The sequence below is a fragment of the Saccopteryx leptura genome, chromosome X (assembly GCF_036850995.1).
Source record: "Saccopteryx leptura isolate mSacLep1 chromosome X, mSacLep1_pri_phased_curated, whole genome shotgun sequence".
Lineage (NCBI taxonomy): Eukaryota > Metazoa > Chordata > Mammalia > Chiroptera > Emballonuridae > Saccopteryx > Saccopteryx leptura.
In genome coordinates this window covers 112,175,033-112,194,177 of record NC_089516.1, presented here as the reverse complement: position 1 = coordinate 112,194,177, position 19,145 = coordinate 112,175,033, and the positions used below count along the sequence as shown (strand labels likewise).

At 37.5% G+C, this 19,145-nt stretch overlaps 1 protein-coding gene and 1 long non-coding RNA gene across 4 annotated transcripts in view; one reads left to right on the top strand and one right to left on the bottom strand.

Moving 5' to 3' along the window:
* Positions 1–722, bottom strand: part of LOC136385547 (uncharacterized) — a 47,677-nt gene extending 46,955 nt beyond the window's left edge. Inside the window, exon 1 of the long non-coding RNA XR_010747840.1 lies at positions 475–722. This is a non-coding gene — a long non-coding RNA (uncharacterized lncRNA). The remainder of the gene's footprint in view (positions 1–474) is intronic.
* The window catches only part of CUL4B (cullin 4B), a 34,511-nt gene that overhangs the window by 117 nt on the left and 15,249 nt on the right, over positions 1–19,145 (top strand). For all 3 annotated transcript variants that reach the window (XM_066356572.1, XM_066356570.1, XM_066356571.1), the window contains exons 2-10: positions 731–1,291; positions 3,426–3,541; positions 13,860–13,963; positions 14,444–14,513; positions 15,315–15,388; positions 16,173–16,335; positions 16,699–16,788; positions 17,093–17,175; positions 18,151–18,218. In XM_066356572.1, coding sequence (XP_066212669.1) covers positions 731–1,291; positions 3,426–3,541; positions 13,860–13,963; positions 14,444–14,513; positions 15,315–15,388; positions 16,173–16,335; positions 16,699–16,788; positions 17,093–17,175; positions 18,151–18,218 — 1,329 coding nt within the window. The remainder of the gene's footprint in view (positions 1–730; positions 1,292–3,425; positions 3,542–13,859; positions 13,964–14,443; positions 14,514–15,314; positions 15,389–16,172; positions 16,336–16,698; positions 16,789–17,092; positions 17,176–18,150; positions 18,219–19,145) is intronic.

Sequence of the window (19,145 nt, the reverse complement as noted above, 5' to 3'; positions counted from 1 at the left end):
AGCTTCCCGCGGGACCTTTAAGGAGGGGGTGAGAGTTATCGGTGGGCCGGAGGAGGGGAACGCAGCCTGAGGAGGGGAGTGGGAGCGGGTGAGGGAGCGGGAAAGAGGAGAGCGAGCGAGAGCTAGGAGCCCGCGCGTCTCGGGCGCCTCAGTTGCCGCTTTCCCGCCGCCTCGCCGCCGCCCGGCCCCCCCGCCGGGAGCCCGCAGTGCCGCTCTCTACCCCTCCCACTCCGTGGTTCAGGCGCTTCCCCGCCCTCGCTGCCGCGTGACCGGAAGTGCCGCCATCTTTAGCCTCTTGTGCTATTGACAATAACAAGCTTTGGATCTCCCCTCCCCCTCAACCACAGCATCTCCCCTCCCGTAGAGAGGGAGAAAAGGAGGAGGAGCTGCAGCCTCACAGACTCACTGAGTCGCTCCAGCAGAAAGGGGGGAGAGAGACCGAAAAGCAGGAAAGGGGACGGCAGGGCCGTTTACCTGTCTGCCTTCTCATTCGCTCTCCCCCCTTGTTCTGCTCCCTCGGTGTCAGCCTATCCGCCTTCCCAAACCCTCCCATTCCCCCGGTGTAGCCCCCCCTTCACTTTCCTTCTCGTCCTCTGTGTTTCTCCTCTCTTCTTTCTTCCCTTCCCCCTCTAGCATCGCCACCTTCTCTCCTACACGCACGCAGGCATATAAACGTAGGTTTTTGATGCTCCTCTGCCTGTTGACCCCGCTATTTTCATGTTTCCAACAGGTTTTTCTTCCCCCAATCCCTCAGCTGCTGCTGCTGCTCAGGAGGTCAGATCTGCCACTGATGGTAATACCAGCACCACTCCGCCCACCTCTGCCAAGAAGAGAAAGTTAAACAGCAGCAGCAGCAGCAGCAGCGGCAGCAGTAGCGGCAGTAACAGTAGTAACGAGAGAGAAGACTTTGATTCCACCTCTCCCTCCTCTTCCACTCCTCCTTTACCACCTAGGGATTCGGCATCCCCTTCAACCTCGTCTTACTGCGTGGGGGTTTCGTTGGCTGCTTCCAGCCACGTACCGATACAGAAGAAGCTGCGTTTTGAAGACAGCCTGGAGTTTGTAGGGTTTGATGCGAAGATGGCTGAGGAATCCTCCTCTTCCTCCTCCTCATCTTCCCCAACTGCTGCAACATCTCAACAGCAGCAACTTAAAAATAAGAGTATATTAATCTCTTCTGTGGCTTCGGTGCATCACGCAAACGGCCTGGCCAAATCTTCTACCACCGTCTCTAGCTTTGCTAACAGCAAGCCCGGTTCTGCTAAGAAGTTAGTGATCAAGAACTTTAAAGGTAACCAAGGCCAAAATCCATAATCACCTACTAAAGATTTGACACTTGAGCGGTCACGTGCTCTATTTATGTTAATATATTAAAGAGTATAGAGGTGGCCTAATGTTTTATGCATAATCAATGAGGTGGAGGGAGGTCCTTTTTGGGTGGAGGGTTCATTTTCCGGGGGTGGTTGGTATGCTTGTGCTGAAGCATACACCAGGTGTTTCTGTTCAGGATTTTGAGGTCTGCCTCAGCCTATTATTTCTAATCTATTATTCCTTATAACACTGACAATCGGTATGAGTGATCCGGATTTTACAGGTGAGAAATTTGTATTCTAAAGAGCTATGTTTATTTCAGGTGCATAGTCTTGGCACTGCTGGGATTTTTCTTTTTATGCTTCAGTAGGCCACAGTCTCCAGTCCCTAGAAATGCAGGTAGCAATGATGGATCTTTTCATGCTCAAAGAAGATATATAGTTAGTTTTATAATGTTGCATACTATATTGAAACTCATTGTGAAGGCAATATTTGGAGAAAAATATTTATGGTCTCTGCATTTCTTTCCAAAGGTAGGGTTTGGAAGTGAAAAATACTGTGTATACACGGTATACACAGAAGTAGTAACTTTTGTGTACCACTAGTCTAAAGACAGAAACAATTACTACATCTATAATTTATCATTAAAATGAGTTTTAAAGTACTGACCAGCAGCTTTTCAGAAAATGTGTTTATTTTTGTGTTTCAGATAGGTGATTGAGAGTATTATGAATGCATTGATACTAAGATAAAATCAGCAATTAAAAATGAATTGAAAAGAAATGAATTGAGCTGAATTGCTTTGTATATGTTGACTGTTTCTGTTTTCTGATTTATTTTTTCAACACTCTTAACGGGCAGGTAGTAGATGCTAAACTGTTTGTTTAATGGAGAAGTAAATGAATGAACTAAAGTATATTTACCAGATAAGTGCTTTGTGAGTAAATATCAGTATCGAGAAAATTAGCTTTTCCATGCTTATGTTTCCAGCATTAGTGTGGAAATCAGGAATATGCTCTATTTGGTCTCAAGCAGAGGATTCCAGTGTTGTTTATTCTTAACCGTTTCTTCTTTCTATCACTCCTCTTCCATTCCCAGGCTTTCAAGAGTGTTGTAATCTTCCTGATTCAATAGTAGACCTTTCTGAAGTAAATATAAATTGTAATTGAGTAATGTGTTTGCTGTTTCACTTAAAATATATCGATTGAACAGCCGAGGATTTGTAAAGAGATGGGCTATGATCCTAATTGCATTGGCATACTGGTTTCAGAGATTTGGTTTGGATTTTTCCTCTCTTAAACTAAAAACACATTCTTAAGGCATTTGGATGTTTTAATTAAAAAAATATTCGTTGCTTGTAAAGGAAATTTAAAGCCTAGATTAAGATGTTCCTTTTCTTCCTGAAAATGCTACATGGGTTCTGGAGTCATTTGGGTGTTTTATTTATTTATTTCCATTTCAGTGTGCTCACAAATGTAGTTTAAATTCAAACTTGCATTAAAAATGGTCCTCTCCATTTATGTAGATGCTGCATCAATATGGGGTCAAACAGTCTTGAGTTAGAATCCCTATTTTGCCACTGGCTGGCTATAGTGACCTTGGGCAGATCTTACTAAATGGATCTTTCGGCCTCAGTTTGCTCAGTTACAAAATAGAGATAATAATACCTTGCTTAGGGCATTCTTAGGAAAATTAAGACGTTAATAAAGTACCTTGAACATAATAGGTATTCAGTGTTTTAAGTCTCAGGTACAAAATTTATGTTGACTGACTTTTAGGTTTTACGCATGATAGAATAAGATCAGGATTGCTATTTTTTTATCTGTCATTTTTGAATTTTTATTTTTTGAAGCAATACAGTCAATAGGAGAAAAAAAACCTCACCTTCAATTTTAATAGGTGAGTCAAAATGACTTAAATAGTATTGTAGCATTTCAAATTTTATTCTTTATACTAAGGCTAAATATAGTGGTTACTTTAATATTTAGGTGTAATAATTATAAATATCACAATTCAACCTTACAAAGTAGTAATATTATTGTTGTATTTTATAGATCCTTCTGTTGCTCTGTTCTACATATTATTCTGATATCAACCTTTTACATACTATTTAGATAAGCCTAAATTACCAGAAAACTACACAGATGAAACATGGCAGAAACTGAAAGAAGCAGTGGAAGCTATCCAGAATAGTACTTCGATTAAGTACAATTTAGAAGAACTCTATCAGGTATGTATTCATATAGAGGACCTCATTTGGTCAACATAAATTGAGGTGGATATATGTGGCTTTCACTTTCTTTTTTTTTACACTTTTGACTTTTAATTCTTTTTCAATTACAGTTTACATTTAATATTATTTTGTACTAGTCTCAGGTGTACAGTATAGTGAATAGGCAGTCATATACTTTACAGCGTGTCCCCCTGATATTAGTCCTTATGCAGCCTTTTGGTTCCTGTCTAATTTTAATTTCTTGATAAATTGATGCACACTTAAAAAGCTGTGTACAGTCATATTGGCATACATTTGGCTTATCTTGGACCCTTCTGATGAGGGTTTACAATTAGAAGTACTTTGGTATAATAGAAGTTTTACCTATGCCTAAATGCCAAAGATGATTTCTGGTGACCTGTCATTCTGTTGTGGTACTTTTTGCTAAGTTGTGTTACTCACCTTCGGGAAAGACCTCAAGAAATGCAGATATTCTCCATAATACTTTTTCAGACCTCCCTTCTAGTAGCCTTTTGTCACTTCTTTTCCTTATTATGCTCGTCTTACCTAATGGGCTACAGGCCACACCTTAGCCAAGAAAAGGAGCAAGTTGTAGCCCAGCAACTCGGTGTTAGGTTCAGGTTTGTTTCTTTTGCATAACAAGTAGGTCTGTACTTGAAATATTTAATTTAAACATACTGTTAAGGACAATTACTGGTTTAGACTTCTCACTACCAAGATATTTTGCCATACTGTATTTTTTAAATATATTTACTGATTTTAGAGAGACACAGAGAGGAAGGGAAAGAGAGAAGTATTTATTCCACTTAGTTGTGCATTCATTGGCCGCTTCCCATTATTTGCCCTCACTGGGGTTTGAACCAGCAACCTTGGTGTTTTGGGACTATGCTCTAACAGACTGGGCTAACCTGCCAGGGCTGCTATACTGCATTTTTGACACAACCAGTTCAAGAAGTTACTTTCCATTATAACCTCAGCAGCTTCATGTAAAAAATATTTCAGAGTCCCAGTGCTTAAGTGTTTGTGTTAATGAGTACACTGCAAGAAATTATGGCCTGACCAGGCGGTGGTGCAGTGGATAGAGCGTTGGACTGGGATGCAGAGGACCTAGGTTCGAGACCCAAGGTCGCCAGCTTGAGTGCGGGCTCATCTGGTTTGAGCAAAAGCTCATCAGCTTGGACCCAGGGTCACTGGCCTGAGCAAGAGGTTACTGGGTCTGCTGAAGGCCCGCAGTCAAGGCACATATGAGAAAGCAATCAATGAACAACTAAGGTGTTGCAACGAAAAACTGATAATTGATGATTCTCATCTCACTGTTCCTGTCTATCCCTCTCTCTGACTCTCTCTCTGTCTCGGAAAAAAAAAAAAAAAAAAGAAATTATGTTGTTCAGTTTATCAAAATTCATAGTTTTCATTTATTCCTTTTAGTTGCTGAGGTAGTATGGTGATGGACAAGCTTTGGATTAGGAGCCAAAAGACAGAGGTTTGGAATCTAGTTTAGTTGCTGTTACCCTTGTGAGCTTGAGCAAAGACCTAAACCTCCCATCTAATAAAATGAGCCCTGTCTGGATAACTCAGTTGGTTAGAGCAGTGTTTTTCAACCGCAGGTCCGCAGACTAGTGCTGGTTCACCAGAAATTCTGTGCTAGTCCACAAAAGAGTTAACCACCTGATGTTGTATGAAGATTATAGACCAAATGATCTCAGTTGAATTCACTTACACTCAGGGTGACTTCTGCCTTAGTGGTCCCTGAAATAATTCCCTCATTTTCATGGGTCCCCACATGTAAAAAGGTTGAAAACCACAGGGTTAGACAGTCCAGTCCCGATACGCAAAGGTTGTGGGTTCATTCCCCTATCCCGGCACATACAGGAACAGATTGATGTTTCTGTCTCTGTCTCTCTCTCCATACCTCTCTTTCTAAAACCAATAAGTAATTGTAAAAATAATTCAAATGTGAAAAACACCTTGAAGCACTGATACAGAAATATGAGAAAAACTTTTTCATAAGCCACAGTGTGGCTTTATCACTTGTAATTTGTCAATTAAGATCACGAGTTTCTGTTGCTGTGAAGATTCAATGAGTCAGCGCAGGCAAAACACTCAGCACAATGCCCACACATGGTAATAATGCTATGTAACACTGTAAGCGTTACAATGCTGATAATATCATGTTATAATGCTATGTAAGCATCAGGCAGTAATAGTACCTAGGTTATTTTTCAGGATAAACCCACCTCATTTGGCTATGTTGCTATATTACTTATACGGAAGAGTTCCTGAATTATAAATAAAATACTGGAAGTGTCTGCTATCTATACTGGTGTCATTGATGATGATAGTGATCATAAATATTTGAGTCTTTAAAAAGATATGTTTATCTTAGATTACATTTTATTATACAGCTCTAGAGCCACATGTTTTCAAATTCTAAATCCACACTGAGCCAGAACAGCTGGCTGATAAATAGATTATGTTATAAATATGTATTAGTAAACAGCATTAGCCAAATTGAAAAAATAATAGAAAAAGAAAGGAGCTCTCTAGGAACAGTGTCCTCTTCATTTTCTCAAGAATATATCTTGTTTTTATATGTGGTAGCTTAATAATTGAAACTTTTATATTGGCATGGGACTTTTTTACTAAGTAACATTGCCCTGGCAATACTAGTCCATACTTCAATTCTGATGAAAATAATTTTGTCTGTCTTAATAACGGGAACTCTTGTTCAGTTAGCTTTTTGTTAAATATTAAACAATGAACCTTTCCATTAATTATTCATTTATTGAGTAGATAAATGACACAAATAGTTCTTCCATCTCAGTGTATAGGTCATTATCCATTGTAAAATCTGGTTGCTTAATGAAGCAGTCAGTGGTTATAGGAGAGCAGTTAGATTCTTAGCAGAGATGGATGGCTAGTCTGTACTGTATTCTTTGTAAGTTTGTTTAACTTATTGCTCTGTTGGTGTTTTTAAGTTTAGTCTATCACATTATGTAGTGCTCCTCTTTATTTATTAAAGAATGGTTGACATATTAGTTTTAGGTGTACAACATGGTGACTTGCATTTGTTATACCTTATGAAATGATCACCACAATGGCCCTGGCCGGTTGGTTCAGTGGGTAGAGCATTGGCCTGGAATATGGAAGTCCCAGGTTCGATCCTCAGTCAGGGCACACATGAAAAGCGACCATCTGCTTCTCTTCCCTTCCCTCTCCGCTTTCTCTCTCTCTTCCTTTCTCATAGCCAGTAGCTCAATTGGTCCGAGCATTAGCCTCTGGCACTAAGGATAGCTCTGTTAAGTCAAGCATCGGCCCTAGGTGGGGGTTGTCAGGTGGATGCTGGGTGGGGCGCAGGAGTCTGTCTCTATCTCTCCTCTCACTTAAAAAAAAATAAGAAAAAGAAAACAGAAATGATCACCACGATAATAAGTCTAGTTACCATCTATCACCATACAGAGTTACTACAACATTATTTTTATAGTTTTATTCATTCATTCATTCAGGAAAGAGAAAGAGAAGCATCAATCTGTTGTTCAACTTATTTATGCATTCATTGGTTTATTCTTGTATGTGCCCTGACTGGGGGTCAAACCCACAAACATGACATACTGAGTCGATAATCTAGCCAGCTGAGCGACCCGGCCAGCACTAGTCTTTAATTCTTTATTTCTGTATTCTTTGTATTGTTTATCCTTATTTTAATACTCTTTATTTTTTATTCTTATCTTACTCTCATTTCTGTTCCTTCCTTTGTCTCAAATGTAATGTTCTTTGCCTTTGCTGTTTCTTAAATTCTATATTCTCCAAAGCATCACATTTTGCCTTCTGTAGTTTTGCATTTCATTAGCTGCATGTTTATATTTTCTTTGGAGTGTTTTTTTTTTTTTTTTTTTTCAAAACACATTTTTGATTGTGACTTGGATTTTCGAGGAGAGGGGCTAGGATTTGGTGGAATAAAGGTCACAACCTTGCTAGAATGTGTTTATTTTATACCTGATTCTGTTTAAAAAGGATTTAAGGTAGCATTTTTACCAGTAATGATTATGAGCTTAAGTGAAAGGATAGTTTTATTTAAGGAACTTGTATAACTGTGTCTAGAATCTGTTTAATACAAATAGGTGCTTGTGAAATGAGGTTAGCTTTGTAACAATTATACTAGATCAAATTGACAGGGGTTTCCAACGTGTTTAGTGAAATGAAAACTAACCTAGTACATTTCTAAAAGTGCATTTCAAAGATCTGGAATAAAATAGAGCTTATCTCAAACTCCTAAGTAGTGATTTGACTTTCTTATTCATGTTTCTATCCCAGTACCTAACTGAATTCAGAGTTCTCCGTAAACACTCAATCCTTGCTGAATCATTGATTGTTTACTGTGTGGAGAGCTGGAAAGAAACCATGGTTATATAGAGATCACTCAGTTCTTGCCTCTGAAGTGCTTATATTCTTTCTAGTGGGTCCATGAAATTAGTAGTTTGTGACTAGCATTCTTTTTAAGAAATAAAATAGAAAATATCAGGGTATATCACACACAGTAATGAATAAGTGTAGTTTCATGAAGACTTTGTTTTGATTACATATATTTATTTTATGTACAATAGATTGTGACATAAAATGTATTTTTTACTGTGGCTTCTGAAAAGATTTTGGAAGCCACTGTGTGAGATACACATGACTGGCCCAAACAAACCTTGCGTAAAAGTGAGGAAATCAAGAGTGTTTAGAAGATTATAAACAGACATGACACTAAGATGGTAAGATTAACCCTTGAAAGTCATGCTAAAATAAAGAGGGTGGTGGAGAGAAAAAGGGTTTTTGGAGTAAGGCAAGTATTTAAGTATTTTGAATACTTAATATATTTACCTGGTTCACAGAGCAAAAAGGATTACAGAGTCTGTGGTGAAAAGTTTCACTTCCACCCCTTCCTCCAGCTCCCAGCTAGCTGCCTTCTCCACAAACATTACTAAACAGAGGCGCTTCATGTATGTCTTCATTTTCTATTTTACGTAGATGATAGCAGGCCATGCACCACACTACGCTGTTCAGTTCTTTGTATTTTTTTATACCTAATATGGAATTTCACCATAATAGTACTTGAAGAACTTTATGGAAGGTTGCTGAGGAAGGGAAAATACTAGATCTGGTCTCTATATTAAGTAGTCAAGGCCAAATTAGAGAAGCAGTGTTCTCTTCCAACTTGACCTTCAAACTTCACCTTAGATGGTCCTGCAAGTGGTTTTCAACTGCCAGTCCACCAGAAGTTTTGTGCTGGTCCACGAAAGAGTTAACAGTTAACTGGTACAGGTGGTTGAAAAACACTGTCTTAAACCATCCTCCAACTAAACACAGGTGAGGCTGTATGCATATAAAGCTCAGCTTACTTCTCTATTTCTCACTATTCCCACTAGCTCTGTATTCATTTCCCTCTGGCTCTGTGGGACTCCACCTCTTTTTTTAAATTTTTTAAAAATTTATATTAATTTTAATTCATTGTGTTAACATGAATTCAAGTGTCCCACTCAATATAGTTCCCTCACCCCCACCCTTTGGTCCCCCATTACCCTCCCTTTGCCCCGTCCCCATAATGCCCTCCCCCTTTCCCTCTGGGATTTGCTGTCCTGTTATCTGTATCTCTGTGTTATGTGTATATAATTTCACTAAGCCCTTCACCTTCTCTGATCCCATCCCCTCATCCCCCTTCCCTCTGACAGCAGTCCTCCTGCTCCCTGTGATCCCACATCTGCCTCTGTTCTGTTCCTCGGTCCACTTTGTTCATTAGATTCCACATATAAGTGAGATCATATGATATTTGTCTTTCTCAGCCTGGCTTATTTCACTTAGCAAAATAATTTCCAAGTCCATCCATACTCTCACAAACTGTAAGATTTCCTTCTTTTTCATAGCTGCAAAGTATTCCATTGTGTATATGTACCACTACTTTTTAATCCACTCGTTCACTGACGGACACTTGAGCTGTTTCCAGATCTTGGCTATTGTGAACAATGCTGTAATAATCTTGGTTGTTCATTTCTTCTTTTGAATCTGTGAATTGGTTTTCTTAGGATATATTCCTAAAAGTGGGATAGCTGGGTCAAAAGGCAGTTCCATTTTTAATTTTTTGAGGAATCTCCATACTGTTTTCCACAGTGGCTGCACCAGTCTGCGTTCCCACCAGCAGTGCAGGAGGGTTCCCTTTTCTCCACATCCTCGCCAGCACTTATTGTGTGTTGATTTGTTAATGAGCGCCATTCTGACAGGTGTGAGGTCTCATTGTGGTTTTAATATGCATTTATCTGATGATTAGTGGCATTGAACATTTTTTCATATGCTTATTGGCCATCTGTATGTCCTCTTTGGAGAAGTGTCTATTCAGTTATTTTCCCCATTTTTTAATCGTATTGTTTACCTTCCTGGTGTTGAGTTTTAGAAGTTCTTTATATAAATTTTGGTTCTTACCCCCTTATCAGATGTACTGGCGAATATGTTCTCCCATTGTGTGGGTTGTCTTTTTATTTTGTTCATGGTGTCTTTTGTTGTGCAAACGCTTTTTAGTTTGATATAGTCCAATTTGTTTATTTTGTCATTTATTTCACTTGCCCTTGGACATAAATCAACAAAAATGTTGCTGTGAGAGGTATAGGAGAGTTTACTGCCTATGTTTTCTTCCAAGATGTTTATAGTTTCACAACTTACATTTAAGTCTTTTATCCATTTTGAACTTATTTTTATGAATGGTATAAGTTGGTGGTCTAGTTTCATTTTTTGCATGTATCTGTTCAGTTTTCCCAACACCATTTATTAAAGAGACTGTCTTTACTCCACTGTATGCTCTTACCTCCTTTGTTAAATATCAATTGACCATAAAGACGTGAGTTTATTTCTGGGTTCACTGTTCTGTCCCATTGATTTGTATGCCTGTTCTTATGCCAGTATCAAGCTGTTTTGATTACTGTGGCCTTGTAGTATGATTTGATATCAGGAAATGTGATAACTCCCACTTTATTCTTCATTTTCAAGATTGCTGAGGCTATTCATGTTCTTTTTGGTTCCATATAAATTTTTGGAATATTTGTTCTATATCTTTGAATTATACCGTTGGTATTTTTATAGGAATTGCATTGAATCTATAGATTGCTTTGGGTAATATAGACATTTTAATGATGTTTATTCTTCCTATCCATGAACATGGTATATATTTCCACTTGCTTGTATCTTCCTTGATTTCTTTTTCAATGTCTTATAATTTTCTGAGTACAAGTCTTTTACCTCCTTTGTGAAATTTCCTCCTAGGTACTCTATTTTTTTGTTGTTGTTGCAATAGTGAAAGGGATTGTTTATTTTTCAGACAGTTTATTGTTGGTGTATAAAAATGCCACTGATTTCTGAATACAGTATTAATTTTATATCTTGCCACCTTCCCAAATTCATTTATCAGGCCTAGTAGTTTTTTGACTTGAGACTTTAGGGTTTTCTATGTATAGTATCATGTTATCATCAAATAATGATAGTTTTACTTCTTCTTTTCCAATTTGGATGCCTTTTATTTCTTCTTCTTGTCTGATTGCTGTGGCTAGGACTTGCAGATCTATGTTGAATAAGAACTGTGAAAGGGGACACCCCTGCTTGTTCCTGATCTTAAGGGGATTGCTTTTAATTTTTTCCCATTGAGTATGATGTTGGTTATGGGTTTGTCATGGATAGCTTTTATTATGTTGAGGTATGTTCCCTGTATTCCCACTTTGCTGAGAGTTGTTGTTTTTTTTTATCACAAATGGGTGCTGAATTTTATCAAATGCTTTTTCTGCATCTATTGGTATAATCATGTGATTTTCATCCTTTTGTTTGTTTATGTGATGAATCACATTGATTGATTTGCAAATATTGTACCAGCCTTGCCTCCTCAGAATAAATCCCACTTGATCGTGCTGTATGCTTTTTTTCACATATTGCTGGATCCCGTTTGCTAATATTTTGTTGAGAATTTTAGCATCTAAGTTCATCAGGGATATTGGTCTATAATTTTCTTTCTTTGTAGTGTCTTCTCCTGGTTTTGGAATTAGGATAATGGGGACTCCACCTCTTTACCTCTACCTCAAAGCCTTCCCTGATTTTCCCGAGTTCTAAAGACTGGGTTAGAGGTCTTACCTCTATGCTTATCCCCATCACAACACTAGCACAGTGTATTGTAACTCTATGTTTTCTGGCCAGTTTTCTCCTTACACTGTAAAAGCCTCTTCTTTGTGCAGAACACATTGCTAGATATAGGTGTATTAGTTTTTTTGAGGACTTACTATACTCACCTGGGTCAAAGCCCGGAAAGTATTAAAGTACAGAGATTTGAGCATATGGTCTCTTTCTGTCATATTGGAGGACAGGATGTACACCTGAAGACATATGGTATTGACTCAATGACAAGTCAATGTTCTATGATGGATGGTAGTGCCAGATGAGTCACTGGTTGCTGAGGCAATTAAGAAAAGCTTTAGTAGGAGAAGTGGGACAAATTGAGTAGTAATGGAATAATGGTATCTTGTGTGAGAAGATAAATAGATGGATGTATTGAGAACTACTATATGGGAGAAAGAGAAACACAGCAGAAGGGAATGAAGACGTAGGACTTGGAGAAGTACTGGAAGTGGGAAATGTGGAGAAGATGAATTAGGAAGACAGAATCTAAGCAGGGAAATGAGAAGTGCTGAGAAAAATGAGTCACTCAAAAGGAACACTGAGCCTGACCAGGCGGTGGCGCAGTGGATAGAGCGTTGGACTGAGATGCCGAGGACCCAGGTTCGAGACCCTGAGGTCACCAGCTTGAATGTGGGCTCATCTGGTTTGAGCAAAAGCTCACCAACTTGTACCCAAGGTCGCTGGCTCAAGCAAGGGGTTACTCAGTCTGCTGAAGGCCAGCGGTCAAGGCACATGTTGAGAAAGCAATCAATGAACAACTAAGGTGTCGCAATGCGCAACGAAAAACTAATATTGATGCTTCTCATCTCTCCATTCCTGTCTGTCCCTGTCTATCCCTCTTTCTGACTCTCTCTCTCTCTCTGTCTCTGTTAAAAAAAAAGAAAAAAAAAAAAAAGGAACACTGAGCTACAACAAGAACACTAAAGGAGGAGGGGGAGAGTCTGTAGAGGACCAATATGAACACAAAGGCACATGAATAAATATAAAGACACCTTTAGGCATTTGTGGCCTAACCCAAGGCCCTTTGGAAAGTGGCCAGTTGAGACTCAGCCTTCTTATTCCTCATTAGTTGCTGGATCTAATTGGACTGCTGTTTCCTGGTGAGGTGTAGTGACTTCTTTCCTCCAATGGTATAAATGGTTTTATTTTAAGCTTTATTTTCATTTGCTAATTCATTTATTGGACCTAAGTACTGGCAATATGACTTGCAACTACATATTTATAAAATTCCACTCCAACCAACAGAACTTGAATGCTCCCATAGAGTCCATTTTAACGGAATTTTTGCCTTCTGTGGTGATAAGAGTGGAATCCTGGTGGTATATTTACGTCATTACTAGTTGGAGTTGTAGATTATATCAGAGCTCATCCAGAGAGTTTTACCATGGCTGTTGTTTTAAATTTGAAAATCTTTTGATATAAAATAACAAACTCACTGAAATCTGAAGTTTGTCCTTGTAGGATCTGAGGACAAAAGACCAATTCAACTATTACCATGAAGTAAAAATACAGTCATTTCTTTTGTAATTAATGTTTATTCCATTGTTCAAATTTTAAAATCTATATTTATTTAAATATTTTAAAACTGAAATGTTGGAGAAAAATTCTTCGTGGTTAATTATATCATACTTATTATTACACTGCTAGCAGTAATTTCTGCATTGTTCTGTTCAGGAAAACCAAAGTATAAATAAATTTGTATTCAACAGTGGTCAGACTTCCCAACTGTTCTGATAAACACTTGGTCAAATTATTTTTTAAACTCAAAATGGACCTCTGCTTATGAAAACAGTGAACATTTTAAAGAACAAAACAGCATTTACAGTATATGTAGCAGTTGTTATAAATTGAATGTATTCACGGAGTGGGAGGACTTAATTTCCCTCATCCTTAACCTTTACAGCCTTAATCAGAGTATTAATTTGCATTTTTGTTACAGTACATTGGTTATGAAAACGTTCACTACCCATATTGATATGTTGTTGTTTTACTTAATGTTTTAAATGGATGAAAAAACCTTTCTAATAACTTATGTGGTAGAAATAGCAAAATAATAATCTTATGTAAATAATTGAGAACCTCTCCCCTTCCTTAAGCAAGTACATGTATGTCTTTAATCTTACAGGCTGTAGAAAATCTCTGTTCTTACAAGATTTCTGCAAACTTGTACAAACAGCTGAGACAGATTTGTGAAGATCACATCAAAGCACAAATTCATCAGTTCAGAGAATATCCTTTTAAAAACAAACATCTTGTATTTTTATCTTCTCCCTTCCTATCCCTCACTATTTAATTCAGCAGAAATGCCTGTGTTTTGTAGATTTGTTATTTTTGTTTTGCTTGTAGAGAAAGAAGAAACAATTTTTTTTTTAATTTTTGCAGCTTTAATTAGAGTCTGCTTTGTGGTATCAGTGTAAATGAGATATCCTGACATCTTTATCCTTTTTGTCCTAACAAATTTCCATTTGAGGAAAGATAATTTTCTAAAGAAATCGTAAGCTGAAAACACAACAGTCAATATGTCTAAGACTTGTTTTTAAAGATATTTTTAGTGAGTTCTCTTTTTTTTACAGTTTACAAAATGGCATTTGGTTTTATAATTAAGTGCCATTTAGTATGTAGGGTATTTCATGTTTAAGACAAATGTGCTCTTGCATTTCCTGTATTACTGTACAAAGCACTTTAAAATATCCTTGACATACATCTCATGGATTCATTGGATAGTGTTCTTTTTCTAAAGAAAATCGATAGATGCTGGCAGAACCACTGTAGACAAATGGTAAGCTGGAAAAAGTATTACATTTCAGCTAAATATTGTAGTTGAAAAACAAATTTTTTTTAAAGCTTTGCAATAGGGGCCTACCTCAATATCTGCTCTTGTTCTGAATTGGAAATTAGTTTTGGTTTAGTTTTCTGTTTTAAAACTGCAAGTTATAATAAGTAAACAAGCATTTTAGAATGGCTTGCATCTCAGGATCATTTTTCCTTTTGTCAAACTTAACTGAAAAGTATTTATCTCATTGAAAGAGTTACGAGTTACTTTTTGTCAGTCTTCATGGATAGTCTACCCACTATTTGATTACCTGTGAAGATGCTTGATGGTCCAATATTTTAGCTTATTCGTGTCATAACCTTTTCCTTTCTCCTTAATCTGTTATTATTTTATACCTTATGTTCTGCAAATTAAAAATCCTAAAATTCATCTCCCCTGCCTCAAAGCCCACAGTGCAATTTAAGGCAGCTTCACCCTGAGTGCTGTTGCTGAGTAAGAATTATATGCATGTTCCCTTGATTTCCTGTTTTATATTTTCAGTTACTTCTCAAGTTTCAAAGAAGTCGTAGGACCATTTTAAAGTGTCCCTTTTCTGGAAACTACAGCAAGGATTAAGACAATAGACTAGTTTAATAAAAATGATATGGGCATATTCTCAGGTAGATCTGTTTATCTGTATGTTTGATCCTAGTAGTCCTCTAGTATATACTCGAGTGAATCCTGCAATTTTATTCTTATTTTATTGAGAGCAAATATTTCAGCGTTGCAAAATATCAAAATTGCTTGATTTCTTTTTTTTATTGGCAGATCATGATCAGGAGCATTTTTTTGTTTCTGGATAGAACTTACGTTCTTCAGAATTCAATGCTACCCTCCATTTGGTAAGGATGATAGAAAAAATATGAAAGGATTTGTTACAAATCATAGTCAAATCTTAATTACACTAATTGAAGAGAGTGATACTGTGAATATTCTCCTAAAAACTCACATTTGCCTTCTAAACTTGTTTGTGTAGCAGTTTTACCTCCTTAATTATGTTTCACCTATGCTAATATTGGAGATAGCTAACATTTCCTGAGCCTATAATAATTTATGAAGAAGTATTTATTGAGGGAATGGAAGTTTTCTCTAAACAATCTATGGGTATTTTGTTGCTGATCAAGGGTTTGCTCATTATCTGTTAATTATTATGGACAATTTCATGTATACAGGAAAATAGAATAGTAGAATGAGCTCTTCCCCCACCATCTACCCTAACACCTACCTGCAACGATTGTCAGAGCTTGCTGGTTTTTGAGAAAAAACCAGATGACAAATGACCAATTAAGCCTTCATTACCAATACAGTGAAGACCATTTTATAACTCTGAACCAATTTTGTGTCTTAATTTGATGAAGGAAGAAATCCAGGAATGGGGACAATATAACAAAACTTAGTTATGGAGAAAGACAGGAGTTTAGCTTTGGTTCTCATTAAAGACCAAATGAGTTTCCTGTATACTTTAGATTCAGGATGCTACTTAAATTTAAATGTGTAGATTTTATCCTTTTACAATTGCTGCTTCAAAGCCTGGACCCTTAATTAACATGTGATTAGATGTTAAGTATGTTTTTTCAGAAGTGGTATTGTTAATTAATATACATTATATATATATTTTTATTTTAGGGATATGGGACTGGAGTTATTCAGGGCTCATATTATCAGTGATCAGAAAGTCCAGAATAAGACAATTGATGGCATTCTTCTGTTGATTGAGCGGGAAAGGAATGGTGAAGCAATTGATAGAAGTTTACTCCGAAGCCTTTTAAGCATGCTTTCTGATTTGCAAGTAAGTTAACTACTTCATTTACTACAGAGCTGATAGCTATCCCTAGTTTGATGCGTAAAAACCAAATTCATAGCACTGTTCACGTAGAGCAGTGATTTTCAACCTTTTTACAATTGGGAACCAGTGAAAATAGGAGAATTATTTCAGAGACCACTGAGGCAGAAATCACTCTGAGCAAATTCAGCTAAGACCATTGGGTCTCTAATCTTCATACAGCATCAAGGCACTTAACCGTTTTTCGGACTGGCACAACATTTCTGGAGGACTGGTCTGCGTAGTAGTGTTTGAAACACCCTGACCTAAGGAACATTCAGGAAATAGTTAATGACTAAATGAACTCCTTTGTTTTGTTTCCCCTCCCAGATTTATCAGGATTCTTTTGAACAACGATTTTTGGAAGAAACTAACCGGCTTTATGCAGCCGAAGGCCAAAAATTAATGCAGGAAAGAGAGGTATTTAAAGCTCATGATTCATGATTAATAACTCCACCATGTCTCACAGTAGACCATACTGACAAGAACAAGCTGCCCTTCGCATTTATCTTCTCCACATTGTGATGCTTTCCTCTCACTGAGGTGCTCCTTCCTTTTCTCTCTTCCTAAAGGTCAGGATTCGGGATCATAAACTCTATCTATAAGTTTACATATGATTCACCCTGTCGCATTTGACAGGACTGCTCCCATGATCTTTTGGACTTGACATTTTCTGAATGCTTTATGGGGAGGAAAACAATAATATAAAAAACTATCTTTGCAGGTTCCTGAATATCTTCATCATGTTAACAAACGTCTAGAAGAAGAAGCAGACAGACTTATTACTTACTTAGATCAGACCACCCAGTAAGTATGACATGCTCTTCCCAATAGCCCTAACCTTTGTTGTTGAATCTCTTAAAGCACTTAGGGCCTGACTGGGTGGTGGCACAGTGGATAGAACGTTGGACTGGGATGTGGAGGACCCAGGTTCGAGACTCCGAGGTCACCAGCTTGAGCGTGGGCTCATCTGGTTTGAGCAAAGCTCACCAGCTTGGACCCAAGGTCGCTGGCTCAAGCAAGGGGTTACTCGGTCTGCTATGGCCCCATAGTCAAGGCACATGCGAGAAATCAATCAATGAACAACTAAGGTGTCACAATGAAAAACTAATGATTGATGCTTCTCATCTCTCTCTGTTCCTGTCTGTCTATCCCTATCTCTGACTCTCTCTCTCTGTCACTGTAAAAAAAAAATGCACTTCGGGCATCCCCAAACATGCTAGTAACTATTTTCAGGTGTGAGTTGAGGTTTTTTTTAATAATGTTTTCACAATGCACACTTCAATTTGTTATTTTCCCTAGTTAAATAGATTTGATTAAGGATATGATTATTGGTTGTGTATATGAGTTTGAGATATAATTAAAAAATAGTATTAGAATCTGATGTTATCTTTGAAATCTTCAGGCCGATTAAAATTCAGTGGGTGTCCATACAAGAAACATTTCTGTGCTTTCCTAAATATTAGCAAGCAGGAGTTCCTGTAAGCAGCATAGATCATTTCTTTACTTTCTCATAAAAGCAGAGAAACTTGGAAAAAACAAGCCACATCAAGACCTTGGAAATATTTACTTCACAATGTAAATCAAGTTTTGAAATAGGCATTCTTTTCCTCCTGCTAGGCATAGAGTAGAGTAATTCTGAACACCAATAAATTTATACATAGCATAGAAATATTAAAATGCACATAAAATGAGCTGCTTGATTTTTTTTTCGCCCAGAAGAGGCGCTACATTTTCAGTGAAGTCAAATCTCAATAATTCTAAACTTTTTTTTTTTTGTAGGAAATCATTAATTGCTACTGTAGAAAAACAACTTCTAGGTGAACACTTAACAGCAATTCTTCAGAAAGGTAATTGGCGATTTATAAATCAGATTACTTTTAAAATGGTGACAGCAAAAACTTAGAAACAAATGTTAATATTGCCCTTTGAAAAGCTTGATAGCTAGCCTGTGGCAGCTGCGTTTCTGAAGATGGCCACAGTATTTTTTCCTATTCATCATAGTCAACTTTCAAGAGATGCCTCTTTCCTTAACTTAAAGATAAAGAAACTGCGATTAGAGGGGTCTAGCAATGCTGGTAAAGAAACAGTTGGAACTTGAGAATTCTTGACTTAATTTGTAGCACTACAGCAGGGGTCTGGAACCTATGGCTCGCGAGCCAGATGTGGCTCTTTTGATGGCTGCATCTGGCTCACAGACAAATCTTTAATAAAAAAGATAATAATGTTAAAAATATAAAACATTCTCATGTATTTCAATCCATTCATTTCCTACTGCTCATGTTCATGGTTGCAGGTGGCTTGAGCCAATTACAGCTGTCCTCCAGGACAACACCAAATTTTTATTGGATAATGCCTAGTACACGGGTCATTGTATGGCTCTCACGGAATTACATTTTTAAATATGTGGCGTTCATAGCTCTCTCAGCCAAAAAGGTTCCTGACCCCTGCACTACAGTAAGGAAAGGCACTCCATTTTGAATGAAAGTGTTTTCCTTTGTAGCATATGAAACCAAGCACTTCTACAAAGCGCTGCTGAGTGATCTTAGACTTAGAGCATACCCTGTGTTTGTTTGGCAATGCCAGGGATAGGCAAAAGCCTTACTTTTCTCTGTAACCATCTTTTGTATAAAATGACTCTATTTTAGAACTCTAATGCAGTTGTGCTGGTACTTTATTTTGAAAATCAAATACATTAGAACCTCATTTAAACTTGACTATTAATGTATGGTTTTTGCTATACTACAGGCCATATCCATGACTCTGAAATACAGATA